At 44.2% G+C, this 17,850-nt stretch overlaps 1 protein-coding gene across 1 annotated transcript in view; it reads left to right on the top strand.

Moving 5' to 3' along the window:
- ELK1 (ETS transcription factor ELK1) overlaps positions 1 to 17,850 on the top strand; it is a 743,407-nt gene that overhangs the window by 445,640 nt on the left and 279,917 nt on the right. Inside the window, exon 3 of the mRNA XM_044080278.1 lies at positions 9,367 to 9,786. Within this exon, the coding sequence (XP_043936213.1) occupies positions 9,367 to 9,786 (420 nt within the window). The remainder of the gene's footprint in view (positions 1 to 9,366; positions 9,787 to 17,850) is intronic.

The following is a 17,850-nucleotide window of genomic DNA, read 5'->3' as shown; positions in this document are numbered from 1 at the left end:
GAAATAAAGCTACAGAAAAAATAAACAACAAGGGTCTGAAATAAAGCTACAGAAAAAATAAACAACAAGGGTCTAAAATAAAGCTAGAGGAAAAAATATCTCATTCCTTCTTGACAATACTCTTTTATGGGGGGGAAACGGGTATTAGTGTACTAGAAATACTGGTAAACTGGATTAAACCTGACAGGATAAGATATTTTACAAGTTGTTAATAGCTATCATAATGGTTATTATTGTATTGTTTAGAATTAAATTGTATTTACAACCTGTTAAATTGATAAAGCTATACAAGACAGAATAAAGATATGCAGAATGCATACATGTTTCTAATAGCAAGAATGGTCACTATTTTTAATATGTTTTTGGCAAAACAATGTTGGTATAAAAAAGCATCAATGTTTCTAATTGCTGAGTATGTAGTTTAAAATAACAGGACATATGGATTTGGTATCAATTCCACTAGATATTTCTAAAGAGACATAAAAATTTTCCAAGATTTTGCTTAATATTAATGTTATTAAATTTGTAAGATTAGACTAAATGTACTTTACAGTCTTTGTATGTACAAATGTAGAAAATTTCAGTACAAATGATAGTCTTTGTGTGTACAAATGCAGAAAATTTCAGTACAAATGAAATTAATGTCTAGTAATGAATATGTGTGAAAAAAACATATTTAAAGAAAACAATGGGTCCAGGGTACCTACTAGATTAAAATGCATAAATAGCAAATAGTCTGTGTAAATACATACTGTACAGGATACATCGTAATAAGTTCAAAAGTAATTTGTCAAGTTGTAATATCACTGGTTTTACCCCAGTAAAATAATTGCTTTCAAATATTTATTATCTAAGCCCAGTTCAGTACTTTACCAAGATAGAAATCCAGAACACACCCGTGGAGACAATAATTCAACTGCAGCGATGTAATGGTAACAAGCAGGTTTAATACCAACACGAATCCTTCACAGAACAACTTGATGACAAGCGCTTTCGCCTGGGCAATTCCAGGCTTTTTCAAGTCAGAGCAAACTTGAAAAACTGGAATTGCCCAGGCGAAAGCGCTTGTCATCAAGTTGTTCTGTGAAGGATTCGTGTTGGTGTTAAACCTGCTTGTTACCATTACATCGCTGCAGTTGAATTATTGTCTCCACAGGTGTGTTCTGGATTTCTTTCTTGGTTGGTCTACATTTGTTCGTGAAGTTTTTCTACTTTACCAAGATGTTAATGGGCAGTTCAAAGACATGACCACAATGTTATGGTTAAAATGACATTGAAATTGTGTGTTTTCAGTAGTGTATAAATGCTTGCAGTATCACATGGTTACTGTCTCTTATAGTTAATTCAACAGTTGCAAAGAGTTAATTTAACAGTTCTAAGTCATAAATTAAATTCTGTGATTGCAAAAGAATAAATTGATCATGTTAAAAAAAATAACATTAAAGGAGACACAGCTCATAATTGATAAAATATTTTCACAGAATGGTCTGCAAAAGAAAAAGTTTGAAATACATTCAGTTTTTGTAGTAATACTTAATATCATTGTATTAACTACGTAAAATTGCATTTTGACTTGTATCAAAAGAAGACTATAGGTTTGCTTCTTAATGTGTTTTCTATATAAAATGTTTTGAGTATGTTTAAAAACAGAGAGAATTGTTAGATATTATGAATATAAGGCTGAAATTACTTCTGTTGTAAATATGCTGAAAGAAAAAGCTTGCTTAAATGCAGAAACAGAGTTTAGTAATATGTGATCAGCAGTCGTACTAAATGACCATGGCTTGGAAAATAAGAAACCTGCTGAATGGACATTTTTCCCTACAGACTTAAAAACAGGATGTATGCAAGAGTAAAAATGCAAAATCTGCTTTTAAAGAACACTGACATGTTTTTCTGCATATAAAAAAATGGACACAATATGTTTCCTAAAATAACAGGATGGACACAATATGTTTCCTAAAACAAAAGGATATGTTTATGACACTGTGACAATGTGTTTTCTCAAAAATATGTTTTTCTGCATGGAAAACAGGATATGCTTATCAGCATTGGCACAAGAACAGATGTTCTTATACAAAGATCCAAATAGAATACAGGATGTTCACACTGTCAGAAAAGCTGGTCTCTTACAAGACATTCTTAAACAAGGAAGCTTAGTATTGTTTCTACAGGATGAGCAATTCTCCAAAATAGAATATCAAGAGGAAATGTATATGTTTATGCATGACTAAAAAGTGTATATAAAGAGCTGTATAAATCCAGTTATTTTAGAGGTATGGTAGGGAGGTAGGGACTCATTTGTCCTAAGGTAAATGTTATATCTCTCACATCATCTGTACTATATGAGAAGTAAAGTTGGAACAGTACTTTTAAGCTGCAATGTTGTTCCGTTTGGTTTATTATAAAAAGTTATTGGTTACTGCTCTCTAAAGTTGATGCTGCAAAGTATATTCTCTCATCAGTGTATATTCTGCAAGTTTCTGTATGCAACAGACTGTGAATGCAAATATAACCAGACTTTGAATTTTAGCAGAATCCAGCCAGCAAGACTGAGTGTCTTAAGAACACTTCAAATCCATCACACCAAGCAGTAAGCAGCTCCATGTAATTTTTTCAGTTAGGCAGGTTGGTGTCTGTTCGGGGTGTGCATATAAATAGTTTGCTTTAAGGCCTGTGTGTCAGTCAGTGGCAATCAGCTTAACCTTTCATTTTGCAGTAATGATTTTGTAAACCTGTATTCATATGCAACCCATGTAACTGTTACTTTAAGTCAAAATGGATGTAAATGATGTAACCGATGTCGAGAATGTTTGAATAAATGGAACTGTTGATCATGAATTAAACCGATTTTAAATACTGAAACAATGCAAATGATGTCCATGATGTCCGCATAATAGTGCTTTTCTCACCTGGCCTCCTCTGAAAAAGGGCAATGCTCAGTTGGACTTCCTGGTAAATAAATGTTGGTTGATAGTGGGGTCACTGATAGACTTGTATGACTGCTATTTAGGGAAGTTGTTTGCATAATTTACATGTTTGTATTATGAGCATTTTGTGACTCTAGTATTATGTGCTGTGGGGTTTGTGTTGGGGCATTATAATATGGTATGCTTATTTTGGAGGGTCTGGCTGTTTGCCTCATGACTTTTATTTATATTTTTTCTTTGTTTTTTGTTTTGTTTTGTTCTTATGGAGGTTTAGTGTATTTTGTGTGCTGCTGCTGGTTTGAGATTTGATTAATAGGAAGTATTTGTGGTTTCTACAAAAGGGCACTGTATACTCAAATCAAGGGGTGGCGTAAGCCATACAGAATCGGGCTAGGCTTATAATTGCCCCAGGGCAGATAGCCTAGTATGAACCTATGAACCTATTTCTTTGTATTCTGAATAGATCCTTGCAGTTGACAGACATAGTGAAGTATATTTTTAAAGGTACGCACAGAGTTTAAATAAATGCCTTATCTTTTTCCATAATATGGATAATTTAGTAACAGCTTGCTCACACATACATTGCTATCAGAAAGTGGAACAATTGCAGAGTTGTCATTACCCTTATGTACTGGAACACTAGTATTTAGTAAAGTGTGCTTTCTATTTGTAAAGGATCTTGAATGTAGGTAAGCTCTGGTTGTTAGTAGGGTGTATTATGATATATGATGTGTTTGCCTTGTATAAATGGCTTGGTTGGGCAGATGTTCATCGTGCATACAGCTGCAGTCATAACAGATGGGTTTTCCTGCTGTCAGGCGGGTCCTCGGTCGGCCGAATTCCAAAGTCTAGGTCCGGTGTCGGATGTCGTCGCTTCTTCCCTGACGTCAGTGTGACAGGGGTATAAAAGAACCAGCCGACGCCATTTTCTTCAGTCTTTCTTGCAGCGCGGTGCCCGAAGCAGAAGCAGTTCGCAAGTGCCGGTCGGCCAGCTCCTGAGATTACGAATATTTTTCAACCGAAGTGTTCTTGAAAGCTAAGTACCCCGTTGGGGAAACTTTTCTTGCCTTAGACCGATGTCAGACAAAGTTAATAATTGCATTTCATGTGGGAAGCAAATACCACATAAGGATTTCCATTCCCTCTGCATTCCTTGCTTAGGCCCAGACCACGACGTCTCGGCCTGTCGTTTTTGTGCTACATTCAACAGACGCACTATTAAGCGTCGGGCGGAGTTCACCCAACACTATTTTGGCAAAAAGTTTAATTTCATTATGTCGTCGGATAATCCGACTCCAGTTTTGAGTAAAAGACACAAAGATAAGGACCGATATATGAGGTCCGCGACTTCTACCGACACCACGCTAAAGCCAACTACTGGTGCTCCGGTTCTCAGCGAGGCGCCTACGCAGCCCCTGACTACCGATGACACTTCATTAGCGGTGTCTTCTGTGCCCGAGGTCGCAGGCTCTTCGGCCCACACCCAGACTACAGATGCCGAAGCCACTCTTGGCGGGGAAACTCAGACAGGCCTGCCACCTCTCAAGGTGTCTTCAGGCCTTCTTCTTTTTTCATTAAGGCTTTCACTAAATCTAAAGCAGCCATGCATTCTAAGAGACAAGCTCCACAGGGCCCCTCTCAAGGCCCCATGCCTAAAAAGCAGATGCTCAAAATGGCTGAGGATTTGATTTCTCTTATCAGGGGTTCTCAACCCCCCTCGGATAAAAGGCCCAGAGTGGAGGAAGAATACCCTTCCTCGGACCAGGCCTCCATTACTTCAGAACATTCTGAAGACCAGGAACATTCATACTCCCCCTTTGAAGATTCTGATGCAGAGGAGTCCATTCCCTCTGTCTCTCCCCCCCTGAGGACTACTCTTTTGGGGAAACCTTGCATACCTTGAGGGAACACTTCCCCTGGGAAGGCCAAGATTACTCAGACTCCAAGAAAAGGCTCAGGGATTTCCTCTTGCTCCCTCAGCACAGGCCTCTGGCTATCCCTCCTGTCTTAGACATACTAGATGATGTGTATTCAGAGGCCAGCCTTAACCCAGATTCTTTACCTCCAGCTCCAGTCAAGCCTGACCGGTATTACCGGGTTCCTGATTCACACCAATTCCTATACAAAAGCCATGCGGCTGACCCAGAAACTATTTCACAGGGTCTCAAGGGAATTAAGGCCTCCACTGCCAAAAATCCATTACCTTCAGAGAGAGATTCCAGAGCTTTAGAAAGGTGGGGGGAAAAGTTATACACCTCGGCCACCTTAACCATGAGGGCATTAAACTGTCAGTTCCATATGTTAAAGTATCAACAGTTTTTGTTATCTCAGTTGAAAAGCAAAATGTCACAACCTGAACAACCAGACTTGAAGGAGTTGCAGGATTTGTTGCATAGTGCAGAGCAAGTGGGTAAACATACCTTGCAATGTGGTTTTGATGCTTTAGAGGCCTCATGTAGAGCTGCTGTTACAGGATCAGTCATACGTAGACATGCTTGGCTCAAAGAGCAAACCTTACCAGATCATGTCAAAGCTAAACTACTAGATGCACCTCTTCAAAAAGATGTATTGTCTGGTGTTAAAGCTGAGGCGGTATTAAAGAAAATGGAGGAAAAGGCAAAATCAATGCAAACAGTGAAAGATTTCCTACAGGTACAACATCCATGTTTCAGTAGAAATTAGCCTTCAAAAAATTGGTCTTTTCCAGCCACGGACAGACCTCAAAGAGGTAGATACAGGCGCCCGAGGGGTAGAGGGCAATCTCAAGGATCATTTAGAGGCAGACAATGGCAAGCACCTACACCAAGAGGTGGTGAGGATAGTTCACAGCCATTCAGAAAGCAGAACCAATGACTTTCCCCTTTGCATGCCAAGAAAGGCTCAATTGGCAGCACCTTTAGGCGGAAAACTGGCGTTATTTTCGAAAAATTGGCATATTGTCACAAAAGACAAATGGATCCTGGATATTATAGACAGAGGCTACAGATTCCACTTTCACACCCTTCCAAAAATGAGAGGCATGCCAAACCTGCCACACAATCAAAGGGCAGAGGCACAAAAACAAATTTCAGATCTCATGGACATGAAAGCTATTCAAGAGGTACCTGCACAAGAACAGGGTCAAGGTTTTTATTCCAGACTATTCCTGGTACCTTTTTATTCCAGACTATTCCTGGTACCAAGGAAGGGCAAAGATTGGAGACCTATTTTGGACCTATCCATCCTAAACACATATTTACTCGTACCAAAATTCAAGATGCTCACATTACAGCAGCTTCTTCCCATGCTGGGCAAGGATTCTTGGCTGGTAACATTGGACCTCAAGGAGGCATACCTGCATGTCGCAATCAGACAAGATTGCAGAAGATACCTCAGATTTCTTGCAGGTTCAACCCATTATCAATTCTCTGAATTGCCCTTTGGCTTATCTACTGCGCCCAGAGTGTTCACGAAATGCCTGGCATCAGTAATTGCCTTCTGCAGACTTCAAGGGATACAAATATACCCATATTTGGACGACTGCCTGATCCAAGCGGACAGCAAACACATACTTCTGAAACACCTGGTGTTTGTAATAATGTTGTTGAATTCTCTGGGATACACAGTCAACAAAAAGAAATCAAGACTAATACCCTCTCGAACAATAATTTTCCTGGGTGCCAGCTTGAATACAAACACCCAGACGGCCTACCTCACGCCAGAGAAACAAGGGCAACTAACTCATTACTTCAGAAAACTGGCATCCTTCACCAGGCTGACTGCAAGAAAAATCCTGCAGGCTCTGAGATTCATGGCATCTTGCATCCTGCTAATCCCATGTGCAAAGCTGCATATGAGGAAACTTCAATGGTACCTAAAAAACTTATGGTCTCAACACAGCCACAGTTTGGAAACAATTATACCACTGATTCCATGTCTTCAAAAGGAATTTCTGTGGTGGGTTCAAGCATGCCAAAGAAATATAGGTCTCCCATTCTACAAGCCTCAAGCAAATCAAGTCATCACAACAGACGCCTCGGACTACGCTTGGGGGGGCGCACATGACAGATCGGTGCATTCGGGGCAAATGGTCCCAAAAAGAAAAGCACCTACACATCAAACAAAAGGAAATGCTTGCAGTAATAAATGCTATTATGGCTTTCAAAGACCTACTGCATCCAGGCCAGCTATTGATAAGGACAGACAACACCACAGTGATGTGGTACATAAACAGGGAGGAACCCATTCATACCCCTATGCAGGCTAGCCATGTCTCTTTGGAACATGGCTCTGGAATTACAAATCCAACTTCAAGCACAGTTCCTGCCAGGCAAGGAAAACACGCTGGCAGACCACCTAAGCAGAAATATGACAGATCCACACAAATGGAAGTTGCATCCTCAAGTTTTTACAAAGATAATTCAAGCATGGGGAAGGCCAGACATAGATCTCTTTGCCACCCACAGAAATTACCAATTGACAAAATTCTGCTCAAGGACCTTTCATCCACAGGCCTGGAAAGTGGACGCACTCTCATTTGGACAACAATGACAGTTTATGCCTTTCCACCACTTCCTCTGCTGCCCAAAGTTCTATTAAAAGCCAGAGCAGACAGACCAAAGATGATTCTCATTGCTCCAGACTGGCCAAGACAACACTGGTACCCACTGCTGAGGAGCCTGATGCATTCCCCACCATGGATCCTGCCTCTAATGCCACTTCTACTGACTCAGCACAACTTCAAAACTATTCACAGTCAGCTGAAAACACTCAATCTAGCTGCATGGAGGATTCCTTAAATTCACAACAGACCCTACTCTCCAAGGAGGTGCAGGATGTCATTTTGGAGGCCAGAAGGCCTTCTACTAGAAAAGCCTACTCTGCAAAATGGAAACGGTTTTGTGCCTGGAATCAGAAAAAGGGTCAGAATCCTGAAATACTGAATTTACCTCAAATATTACAGTACCTAGCTGAGATGCTATGCAGTGGACTTTCATTCTCCTCCATCAAAATCCATGCCTCAGCCATTTCTGCAGAGTACAACACTGATCCTCCTCTATTCTCTCACCCTCTCTTAAGACAGTTCCTCAGAGGGGCTAAGAATATAAAACCCCCAAGGAAGCAACCAGTACCTGCTTGGGACCTCAATTTCATTCTAGAAAAACTGACCCTGCCTCCTTTTGAGCCAGATGCTTCAACAGAACTGCAATATTTGTCATGGAAAACAGCCTTCCTTCTGGCTATCACCTCAGCACGCAGGGTTTCGGAACTACAAGCCCTCATGGCTGTGCAGCCTTTCATCATTTTCCATCAGGACAGAGTTTCCTTACGAACCAATCCTTCTTTTATGCCAAAGGTAGTATCCAGGGTAGCCTTGAATCAGGCTATCCACTTACCTACCTTTTACCCTAATCCACAAAACAAAGGGGAGAGACTACTACATTCCTTGGACATTCACAGACAGCTCCATTATTATTTGGACAGAACAAAGCCTTACAGAAAATCAGAGCAACTCTTTGTGTCTTATGCTACAGGTGCTCAAGGGAAGCCTATTTCCAAACAGACAATCTCAAAATGGATAGCCCACTGCATTCACTTTTGTTACTCTTTTCATGGTAAAACTGTACCTACAGGCATCAGATCTCACTCCACAAGGGCCACAGCTACCTCTGCAGCTTTCCTCAGGGGGGTTCCTACCAAAGACATTTTGGAAGCAGCCACTTGGAGTTCTGTACATACTTTCTCCAAGCACGATCACCTACCATTATACTCCAAATCTAGAGCGGGCTTTGCCACTGCAGTCTTGCAGGGCATCCTGGCTCCTCCTAGTTCCACTTAGTGCCTACCACCCCTTCTTTAGCTTTGGGATTCTACCCATCTGTTATGACTGCAGCTGTATGCACGATGAACATAGTACAGTTTTGTACCTACCATAAATGTAGATGTTCGAGTGCTAATACAGCTGCAGTCCAGGTTTCCCTCCCTCCTTCCCCTCTTGGGACAGGCCTAATTGCTAACACCTCCTCATACAACATGATTGGGGTATTCTTTTATGGTGTATTTGCTTGCAACTACTGTTTTTTGATTTTATTGCATTGCATTATTACATAAATTTATGTTTTGCCTTCCTTCTGGGGGCACCTGACATCTGGGGCAAGAAAATGGTGTCGGCTGGTTCTTTTATACCCTTGTCGCACTGACATCAGGGAAGAAGCGATGACATCCGACGCCGGACCTAGACTTTGGAATTCGGTCGACCGAGGACCCACCTGATGGCAGGAAAACCCATCTGTTATGACTTCAGCTGTATTAGCACTCGAACATCTACATTTATGGTAGGTACAAAACTGTACTTTTAATTTCATATAGTTAAAATTATCTTAATGTTCTCCTGTGCTGTACAAAGTTTGGTTTTAGTAACCGCTGTTTTTGTTTGTTTTTTATTTTTGTTTCCCAGAACATCATTAAAAAGGTCAGTGGACAGAAGTTTGTGTACAAATTTGTCTCATTTCCTGAAACTGCTGCAGCAGAGACCCCAAAGGATGATTACAAAAAGCCAGACCAAGCCGCTGATACTGTCAGTACCACAAAGACCCTTGATGGTGTATCTTGCTTACCAAAGACTCTACGTAACACTGCCAAGAGCAGCAGGAACGAGTACATGCTTTCTGGACTGTATTCCACATTCACCATCCAGTCACTGCAGAGTAAACCTAAAAGTGAGAAAGTTAAGATGTTTCCACAGCATATGGAAGTGGTGTCACATCCAGCCAGCGTCCAGAGTCCGGAGAGTTTGACCACTGAGGTGACTGTGCAGAGTGTAGACTTGGCCTCAGATGACAGTAAATCTAATTTAGAAGAACCAGTTAGCTTTCAGGTAAGATGCATAATATTTTCTGGTAAAGCATGTAATAATAAGCCTTCCTGTATAAGTGTATGTAAAATGTATTTAAAAGGATGCCATTGGCCATTACAGCAGAAGTGATCCACAGCCTCCTGCAAGTGCAGCTATCATTTTATCTGCTACTACTCCCACTCTTAATCATCTTCCACACATACCAAGAGCTACCATTTGATATGCATCTTGTTTTGCTGTTGGTAGATTGTTCCTATATTCCACATTGTTTTGTATGAAGCAGAACTCCCGTTGCATTACACACAAAACTAGAATTCATATATTTGTCACCTGTGTGCTATTCTTCACCATCATTCTTTGACTTCATTCCTGTTAAAGTTTTATGCATTTGAAATGTATATAATCTTTCTTTCATTTTCTCTGACCCACTTAGTCCATACCTTTTAAGCATTGTGCCGTATTTATCCCCACTACCACCATTCTATGGGATACTTTCCTTTTTCTGCCAGTAAAATTTCTGTCTCCATAGTACATAGGGAAATGTACATTATGTGAGTCTAGCTTCAATGCTGTTTGAGCCAGCAACTACTTGGCTTTGGCTATCGACTTCTCTTAGTTTTGGTGGTTCTTACAGACTTTAGGGTAATAATCGCAGTTGGGATCTGATGTCCTTTTCATTCTTCCTCACTGGTTGGTTACAGGTCCGATTCGGCTGCATTCAGAAGAGTTAGGATTGGAATTTTGAGCTCCTCCCTCTACCCATGATGTTGTGCTATATCCCCAACTACTGAGATCTCATTTGCTGCCATTGTGTCAAGTCAGATCTGCAGAATTGTCTGTCTTGCTTTTACTGGTGACAGGATTATTCTGAGTTATCAGTGTCGCTCTTTATTTATTTATTTTTTTTCTCTCTCCATGTGCCCAGTTTGCATTTTTTTTGCTATATATATAGATTTTTTTTAAAAGGTGTGTGTGTGTGTGTGTGTGTGTGTGTGTGTGTGTGTGTGTGTGTGTGTAAAAGCTACCGATGTAGTGGTTCTAGTTTTAAGGTTGGGGTGTGTGCTAAAAGTTTCACCTGTTGACAGACATCAGTGTGACTTGTATACTGCTTGCTATTCTTTTTTTTTTTCTGGGCGTACTTTGGGTACAGCTACTATAGGTGTTTTTTGGTGTTTGGTCTTACGTAGACTGGAAAGATGTCTGACAAACCTGGCTTTAAGAAATGCACTTTTTGTGAGTATAAGATCCCAAACTCTGATGCCCACAAGAAGTGCATCTGTTTAGGGCCGGAGCATCTTAATTTGGATTGTGGCATATGCTCCTTGCTCAATCCTAGGGTCCTATAGACTGTAGAAATAAATTTAGTAATTAAAGGATTGCTATCATCATCATCATCTTCTCCTGGGACTCAAACCCTCTCCAAATCTCTCCATGGCTCCCCAGAATCTAAGAAACAATTCCTCGAAAAGACAGAGGAATTCGTCTGAGCCCCCAGAGAAACTTAGGCCTGTGATGCGACTTCTTTGGATTTGAAGACCATCAAGCCTTTCTTGGGTCCACAAGTCTTTTTGGACCTGACCAGTGTCATTACCGTCTCCTGCTCACCCATGCCATCCACTTCATACTCTGATCCCAGGCCATCAGATCCGACAGACGCCAATCCCCAGAACTTGTCTTGGAGCCCATTTCTCAGGCTGTACCGGCCCAGTTGTTCCATACCCCAAAGCAACGGTCCAAATTACCATTTGTAGCATCATCCAGATCTTCTAGGAGCTTGACAGGCAGACATGGACAGGATGATGCAGGGATTCCTTAGGGCTCAGATCCAGATTGGGGGGTCCTGCTGGCTCCATCCCCTCTTGGATCCGTGAGTACATCTGCACAACAAATTCAGCCTCCTTCTCCAATCCGACCTGTGGGTTCAGAGTCCAATGATCCTGGATCGCTGAGAGGTGTGGCATTGGATCCAAAAAAACTTCCTTCCTCGACTCTGATGGCATCCCTGACCGGTCCTGCTCTGATTTCTTCTAATCAGGGCCGTTCTCAGATCTGAGAGGTCGGCGCTGGGTCCTAGGGGCTGGTTCGACTCCTACTGTGGATTAATCCCTTCTCCATGGTGCCTCAGCCCTGGACAGCTTGGGTCTGATTCTTTAATGAGGGCTCATATCACGGGTTAACCCTGACCTTCCTTCTTTGGCTGCTTTGGCACCAAGGAGGGGAGAAGTGGTTTTCCCAGGTCTATCAGGTTTCCAAGCTGCGGGAAGGGTAGTCTATTTGCATAGAGAGCCCTCCTCTCTAGTCTGTGATCCTACCCCATATCCCTCATCGGATCCGATCTCTGAGCCCATCTCTGATACTCAGGGTCAGCCAGCTCAGGGAAGCCTCCTCCCATGTTCTCCAGAGAGTTTTCCCCTCTCTTCTGACACCTCTCCTGAGCATTCTGTGGAATAAGTCCCTAGGAAGAGAATATGTAAGAGTAGGCACTTAGTCTCCTCTTTGGAGTCTCTCACAGAAGACATAGATTTCAATGAGGGAAGAGGTCACCCCGATTGCCACCTGATGATGTCTGCTTTGGGGAGAGCCCGGAAATCCTTAAGCAGAAAAGTGGCTGGTCTTCCTAAACTTCTCCTCTGAGGAATTGGTGTTCCTGGAGGCTTTCGAAGCTGGCCCATCTACGTCATGGGTGACCCCTCCTCAACAGACTAACTTATTGACCTGGTTTCTTGCCAGGCTTGGAAGGAACCTGACACTGTTGAGCCCATCCCCAAATGCCCAGATAAATTTCTAGTTCCCCCAGCAGACAGAACCCATTGGAGTAAAGGTGTTCCCACTGATGCCATAGTTGTGGTGGCAGCTTCTAAAAATGAGCTAACTAAGCAGAGCTTCTCTGTCCATCCATGGAAAAGGGAGTCCAGATTGATGGACAGATTTGGAAAGTGCATCTACACCTCAGCCATGTTTGCACTGAGGTTGTTAAATTACCTGGCATATTTTACTCAGAGAGAGATATGATAAAGGAGCATTCAGACTTTCTCACTGAGTCCATGTCTGCATTGAATCTCAAGAAAGGTTCTCCTCAGCTGGATACTCTGTTATCCATTGCCAATTCTTCGATGAGGCGGATTTCCCATATTGCATAGAGCGCCTCACGAGCAGCCGGTTCAGGCATAGCCATTAAGAGGCATGCCTGGATGAGACTGTGCGACTTTGCGGAGCCGTTTAAGGTGTCTTTTGTTAATGCCTCCTTTGGTGGCTCCTCCTTGTTCAGGCCATCAATGAAAGATACACTTACCCACAGCAAGCAGGAAGGAAAGACCCTGTTTGCCATCGGAATCAAGTTTTCTACTTCTTAATGAACTTTCTGTAAAAACCAGCAAGGTGGGAAAAAATGTGGCTCTGAAAGTCCTCAGGGGTGTTTTCAAGACTTGCGTAGGGACACTTCTCCAGAGGCAGAGGAAGAGGTTTCAATGGAAGACGTTGCCCCAGAAGCAGAGAGGGTCCACAGAACCAGGGCTTCAGAGACTCCTTTCTCTTTTAGGCCCTATCAGTGCTTCTGAAGCGCTGCCTGACTGTTCATCTCTGAAGGCAATCGGGGGTCATGTTTCCCTGCACATGGATGCCTGGACATATCTTACAAACAATGCATGGGTGCTAAGCATAATATCCAGAGGTTACTACATTCCCTTCTCCCTTCCACTGCCTGTCCCAAGGGGAACCTCCCGGACGTTCCATCCAGTCAAAGGGAGAGTACACAGCTTAAGAGGTTCAAAAGCTGCTACAGAAAGAGTCATCCAGGAGGTCCTGCCCGAACAAATAGGATTTGGAACTTACTCCTGCTTCTTTTTGGTGGCATAGGAAACGGGAACAAAGACCAATTTTGGATCTAAGCAGTCTGAATCAATATGTAAAGAAGTTAAAGTTTTGAATGGTTATGGTTCAGTCCAGCCTGCGTCTTTTGCACAAGGATGATTGGAGGTGCTCTATAGATCTCCAGGATGTGTACTAGCCTGTCAAAATAGACAGGTGCTCCAGGAGACATGTATGCTTTCAGCTGGGGAAGCCAGTCACTACCAGTTGAGTGGTACTCTCCACAGCCCCCTGGGTGTTTGTGGCAGCTCACCTGTGGCTCAAACAATTCCAGGTGGTTTCCTATCTTGACGATTGGCTTCTCACCGCCCCAACCAGACATCACCTTCTACAAGCCAGGGATTACTTGCTTCAGATCTCAAACTCCGTAGGCATCATGATAAATTTTGCCAAATCGAACTGGACTCCTGTACAGACTCTAGAATTTATAGGAACTCAGCTGGATACTACAACTCAAGCAGCTTCATTACCTCTTCACCGCATCACATCTCTGAGAAATCAGGTGTGGAACTTACTGTCTCATCCATCCCTTTCAGCGAAATTAGTGATCTGAAGTAGTTTACTTCATTTGGTCTTCAACCTGTGGGTTTTGGATCCACATCGGATCTGACACAGCCTCATTTTCCAGCTGTAGATCTGAGCTCCAAGCTCCTCCTCTTACCCATAATGCACCCCTGTCTCCCTTCTCCCTTTAGATTTCATTTGCTGCCAGCGTTGGTACAAGCGTGGTTCTGAGCTCCAGTTTAGTGGCTCACGTAAGTGTGTGAAAACTTTTATATTTATATCCTATTCTCTACTTTATATCTTCCCTTTCCTCTCTGCGTCAGACAAAAAAACAAAGGTTTCTTTCTATTTTACTTTACCTTTCTCTATTGAGTGTGTGTGTGGGTCTGGGCCTGGTATGGGGATGGCAAAAGCCCCGAAAGCATGCTTCAGAAAATGCACAGAGTGTGGTCATAAGCTCTCGCCAGCAGATGGCCACACACTGTGTGTGATATGCTTGGGTGCAGACCACCTCAAGTCCCCTCGTCCTGTTTACGCTGGGTTCAACCCCAGAGCACTTAAGGACAGGCGGGACAAGCTTATCCTTAAAGGTCTGCTTCCCTCTTCAGAGACTACAGTTCTTTCTTCCCCCATGAGGGGAGCAGCGGCTGCTGCGTCTTCTTCCTCTTCCCCGGCCTCTGGGACTCGTACTTCCGCCAAGAGGTCTGGGGAAGGGGACAAGTCCAACAAAGACCAGTCTTGCAAGTGGTCCACCACCCAAAGTGAGGCCTCTTACTAGGCCTGGGTCTTCTCTGCTATGTTCGCCTAGATTTTCCCCCGAGGAAACCCGTAGCCAGTCCCCTGCTAGGCCCCCCACCAGCTTTCTCGACCAGTTTCAGTGGCATCATCCCACTGCACCCAGAGCCTCGGTGAAGTGGAGATGGATAAGGTGATTTATCCATGCACAGATTCAGATGGGGGGTCTTGCTGGCACCCTCTCTCTCTTCCAACCAATAACTCCTTCTCCGATTTGACTGACAGTTTTGGAGTTTTTGGATCCGAGGACCCTTTGGGTCGAGGGGGTTGACGCCGACGGTACCATGTACCTCAGTGCTGGCTGTCTCCTTGAGCTTGTCTGATCTGAGTAGATCTGATCCGAGCTCACAGAGCCATAGCCTCAGGGTCAGATCTGAGGGGGTGCTCTCTACTCCAAGCACTTCGGAGCGGAGCATCCCATTTGGCATCTCTGCTCCTGGAGGCTCAGCTCTGACTGCACTGTCAGGTTAGGGGGGAATGGCCCCCATTAGTACTTCCCAGGAGGTTCATTCCCCCTCAGCATTCGATGTGGTGGAGAGGGTTCTCGCGGTGTTGAGACCTCTGACCAGACCCCCTTGGCTGTGTGCAGTTCTGACCGTCTTGCCGTCTCAAGGACAGCCCATGGTTGCAATGCCCCAGGAAGTTCCGGTGACTGAACAGCAAGAGGTTTGTGAGTCCTCCCCAAAGAGTCCCCCTGAGGAGGTGCCTCGCTAATGAACATGTAAGAGGAGGCACTTTTGGACTCTCCACCAGAGTCCCTCACCGAAGGCACAGACTTGGAGGAAGGGGCAGGTTTCCCATGGTCACCCCTTGAGGATGTCTCATTTGGAAACATCATGGAGCTCTTCCACCAGGGAGGGTGGTCTCCCCAAAACCGACCTCAGACTAGTCTGTTTTCCTGGAGGTATTCAGCTTGGGTCCATCTACCTCTTGGGTGTCCCCTCCTGCGTATCCATTAGTGGATCTTATAACATCTAGGGCATGGAAGGAGCCAGGCACCATAGAGCCCATTCTCAAGCGCCCTGACAAAGTTTTAATCCCCCCATCGGATAGGATGCATTGGAACAAGGAGTCCCCAGTAGATGCGATGATGGTGGTGGCTGCCACCATAAAGGAGCTCGCGCAGGAAAGCTCCACAGTTAATCCCCCTGATTGAGAATCGAGGGCGATGGACTGTTTTGGGAAGTGAGTATATGCTTCAGCAACCTTTTCAGTGAGTGCGCTGAACTATATGGCATACGTCGTTTGACTTCAGGGAGATCTTGTGAAAGAAACCACGGAGTCTATCCCAGAGTCCATGTTGGCGGGGGACAAGAAGATGTTCTCCACCTGAATGGCCACTCTCAAAGCAGTTGCCAGTATGTCCATGCGACTGCTCTCTCATGCCACAGAGGGAGCCGCAAGGGCGGCCAGGACAGGGGTTGCCATCAGGCGTCACGCCTGGCTCTGGTTGTGTCAATTTTCGAAGCCCTTCAAGGCGTCTTTCAACAATGCCCCGTACGATGGTTCTTCCCTTTTCGGGAAATCAGTGAAAGAGACACTGATCCAGAGCGAAAAGGATGGGAAGACACTGTCTGCCATCAGGATCTGCTTCTCGTCTCCTCAAAGATCCTTTTCCAGGAATCATCGAGGAGCGAAGAAGATGTGGTTCCGGAAGTCTCGGGTGTTTTCCTGGGACTCTTAGGATTCTCCTTCCCTCAGAGGCAGAGGGGGTTATGACAGATGCTGCCCTAAAGGCAGAGGGGGTCCTTGGAATTTCGGGTCCCGAGAACCCTTCTTGGAGAAATCCAGGCAACAGCCCTGAAGGGGTTGACCGACTGCTCATCTCTGGAGGCAGTTGGGGGTCATCTGTTGCTACACCCAAAAGCATGAGAGTCCATTACAACAGATTTTGGGTGTTGCAGATCATATCTAGAGGTTATTTCTTTCCATTCAAGGAACCTCCCCATCCGAACAAGCTCCTCCCAGACATCCCACCCACGCAACGGGAGGCAGCAGTGCTAGAAATAAGAAAGCTGCTGAAGAAACAAGTCATCCATCCCCAAGACCAGTCCGGATCTGGCATTTATTCTAGGTTTTTTTTTTAGTGCCAAAGAAAACGAGGGACCTCAGACCAATTTTGGATCTGTCCACATTGAACCTGTCAGTAGCTAAGGCGAAGTTCTAGGTGGTCACTCTTCAATCTGTCTTGCCCTTTCTGCAGGCCAAAGACTGGATGTGCTTGATCAATCTCCAGGATGCATACTATCGCATCAAGATGGACAGGTGCTCCCAGAGGCTTCTTCGCTTCCAGCTGGGAGCCAATCATCAGTTCAGAGCCCTTCCCTTTGGTATCACCACTGCCCCCAGGGTGTTTACCAAGGTGATGGTGGTTGTAGCGGCTCACCTGTGGCTTCAGAGTATTTAGGTCTTTCCTTACCTGGGTGATTGGCTCTTTGCTGCCCCTTCAGAACATCTACTCTGCCAAGCCAGGGATTACTTCATTTGGCTAGCAAACAAACTGAGGCATCGCCATCAATCTGAAGAAATCTTCACTGGCCCTGGTCCAGATTCTGGACTTTATCGGGGGTCGACTGGACACTATTCAAACAAGGGTATTCCTCACTTCAGACAGAATACGCAGTCTAAGATTACATGTGTTGCACATTCTTCATTCACAAGTATCAACAGCCGAAGTGGTCCTAAGGGTGTTTGGCTCTATGGCAGCCATGATTAGTCTCCTGCTGATGGCTTGTCTTCATATGAGAGTTCTTCAGTGGATGCGTGCAGTGGACGCTTGCAGTCCAGTGGTCCCCGTTAGGTCTTCCTGTGTCCTTTCCTGTGAGAATCTCAAGAATATGCAAGGGACTCCCTTTGGTGGATTCAATCCCTGGATCTCCTCAAGGGATGCTCCTTTCATCCTGCCTTTCTCAAAACCAC

This window comes from Protopterus annectens, chromosome 8.part0, assembly GCF_019279795.1.
Source record: "Protopterus annectens isolate FY-2018-M chromosome 8.part0, PAN1.0, whole genome shotgun sequence".
Classification (NCBI taxonomy): Eukaryota; Metazoa; Chordata; order Ceratodontiformes; family Protopteridae; genus Protopterus; species Protopterus annectens.
The sequence above is the reverse complement of the archived record's forward strand: the minus strand, read 5'-3'. Positions and strand labels throughout refer to the sequence as shown.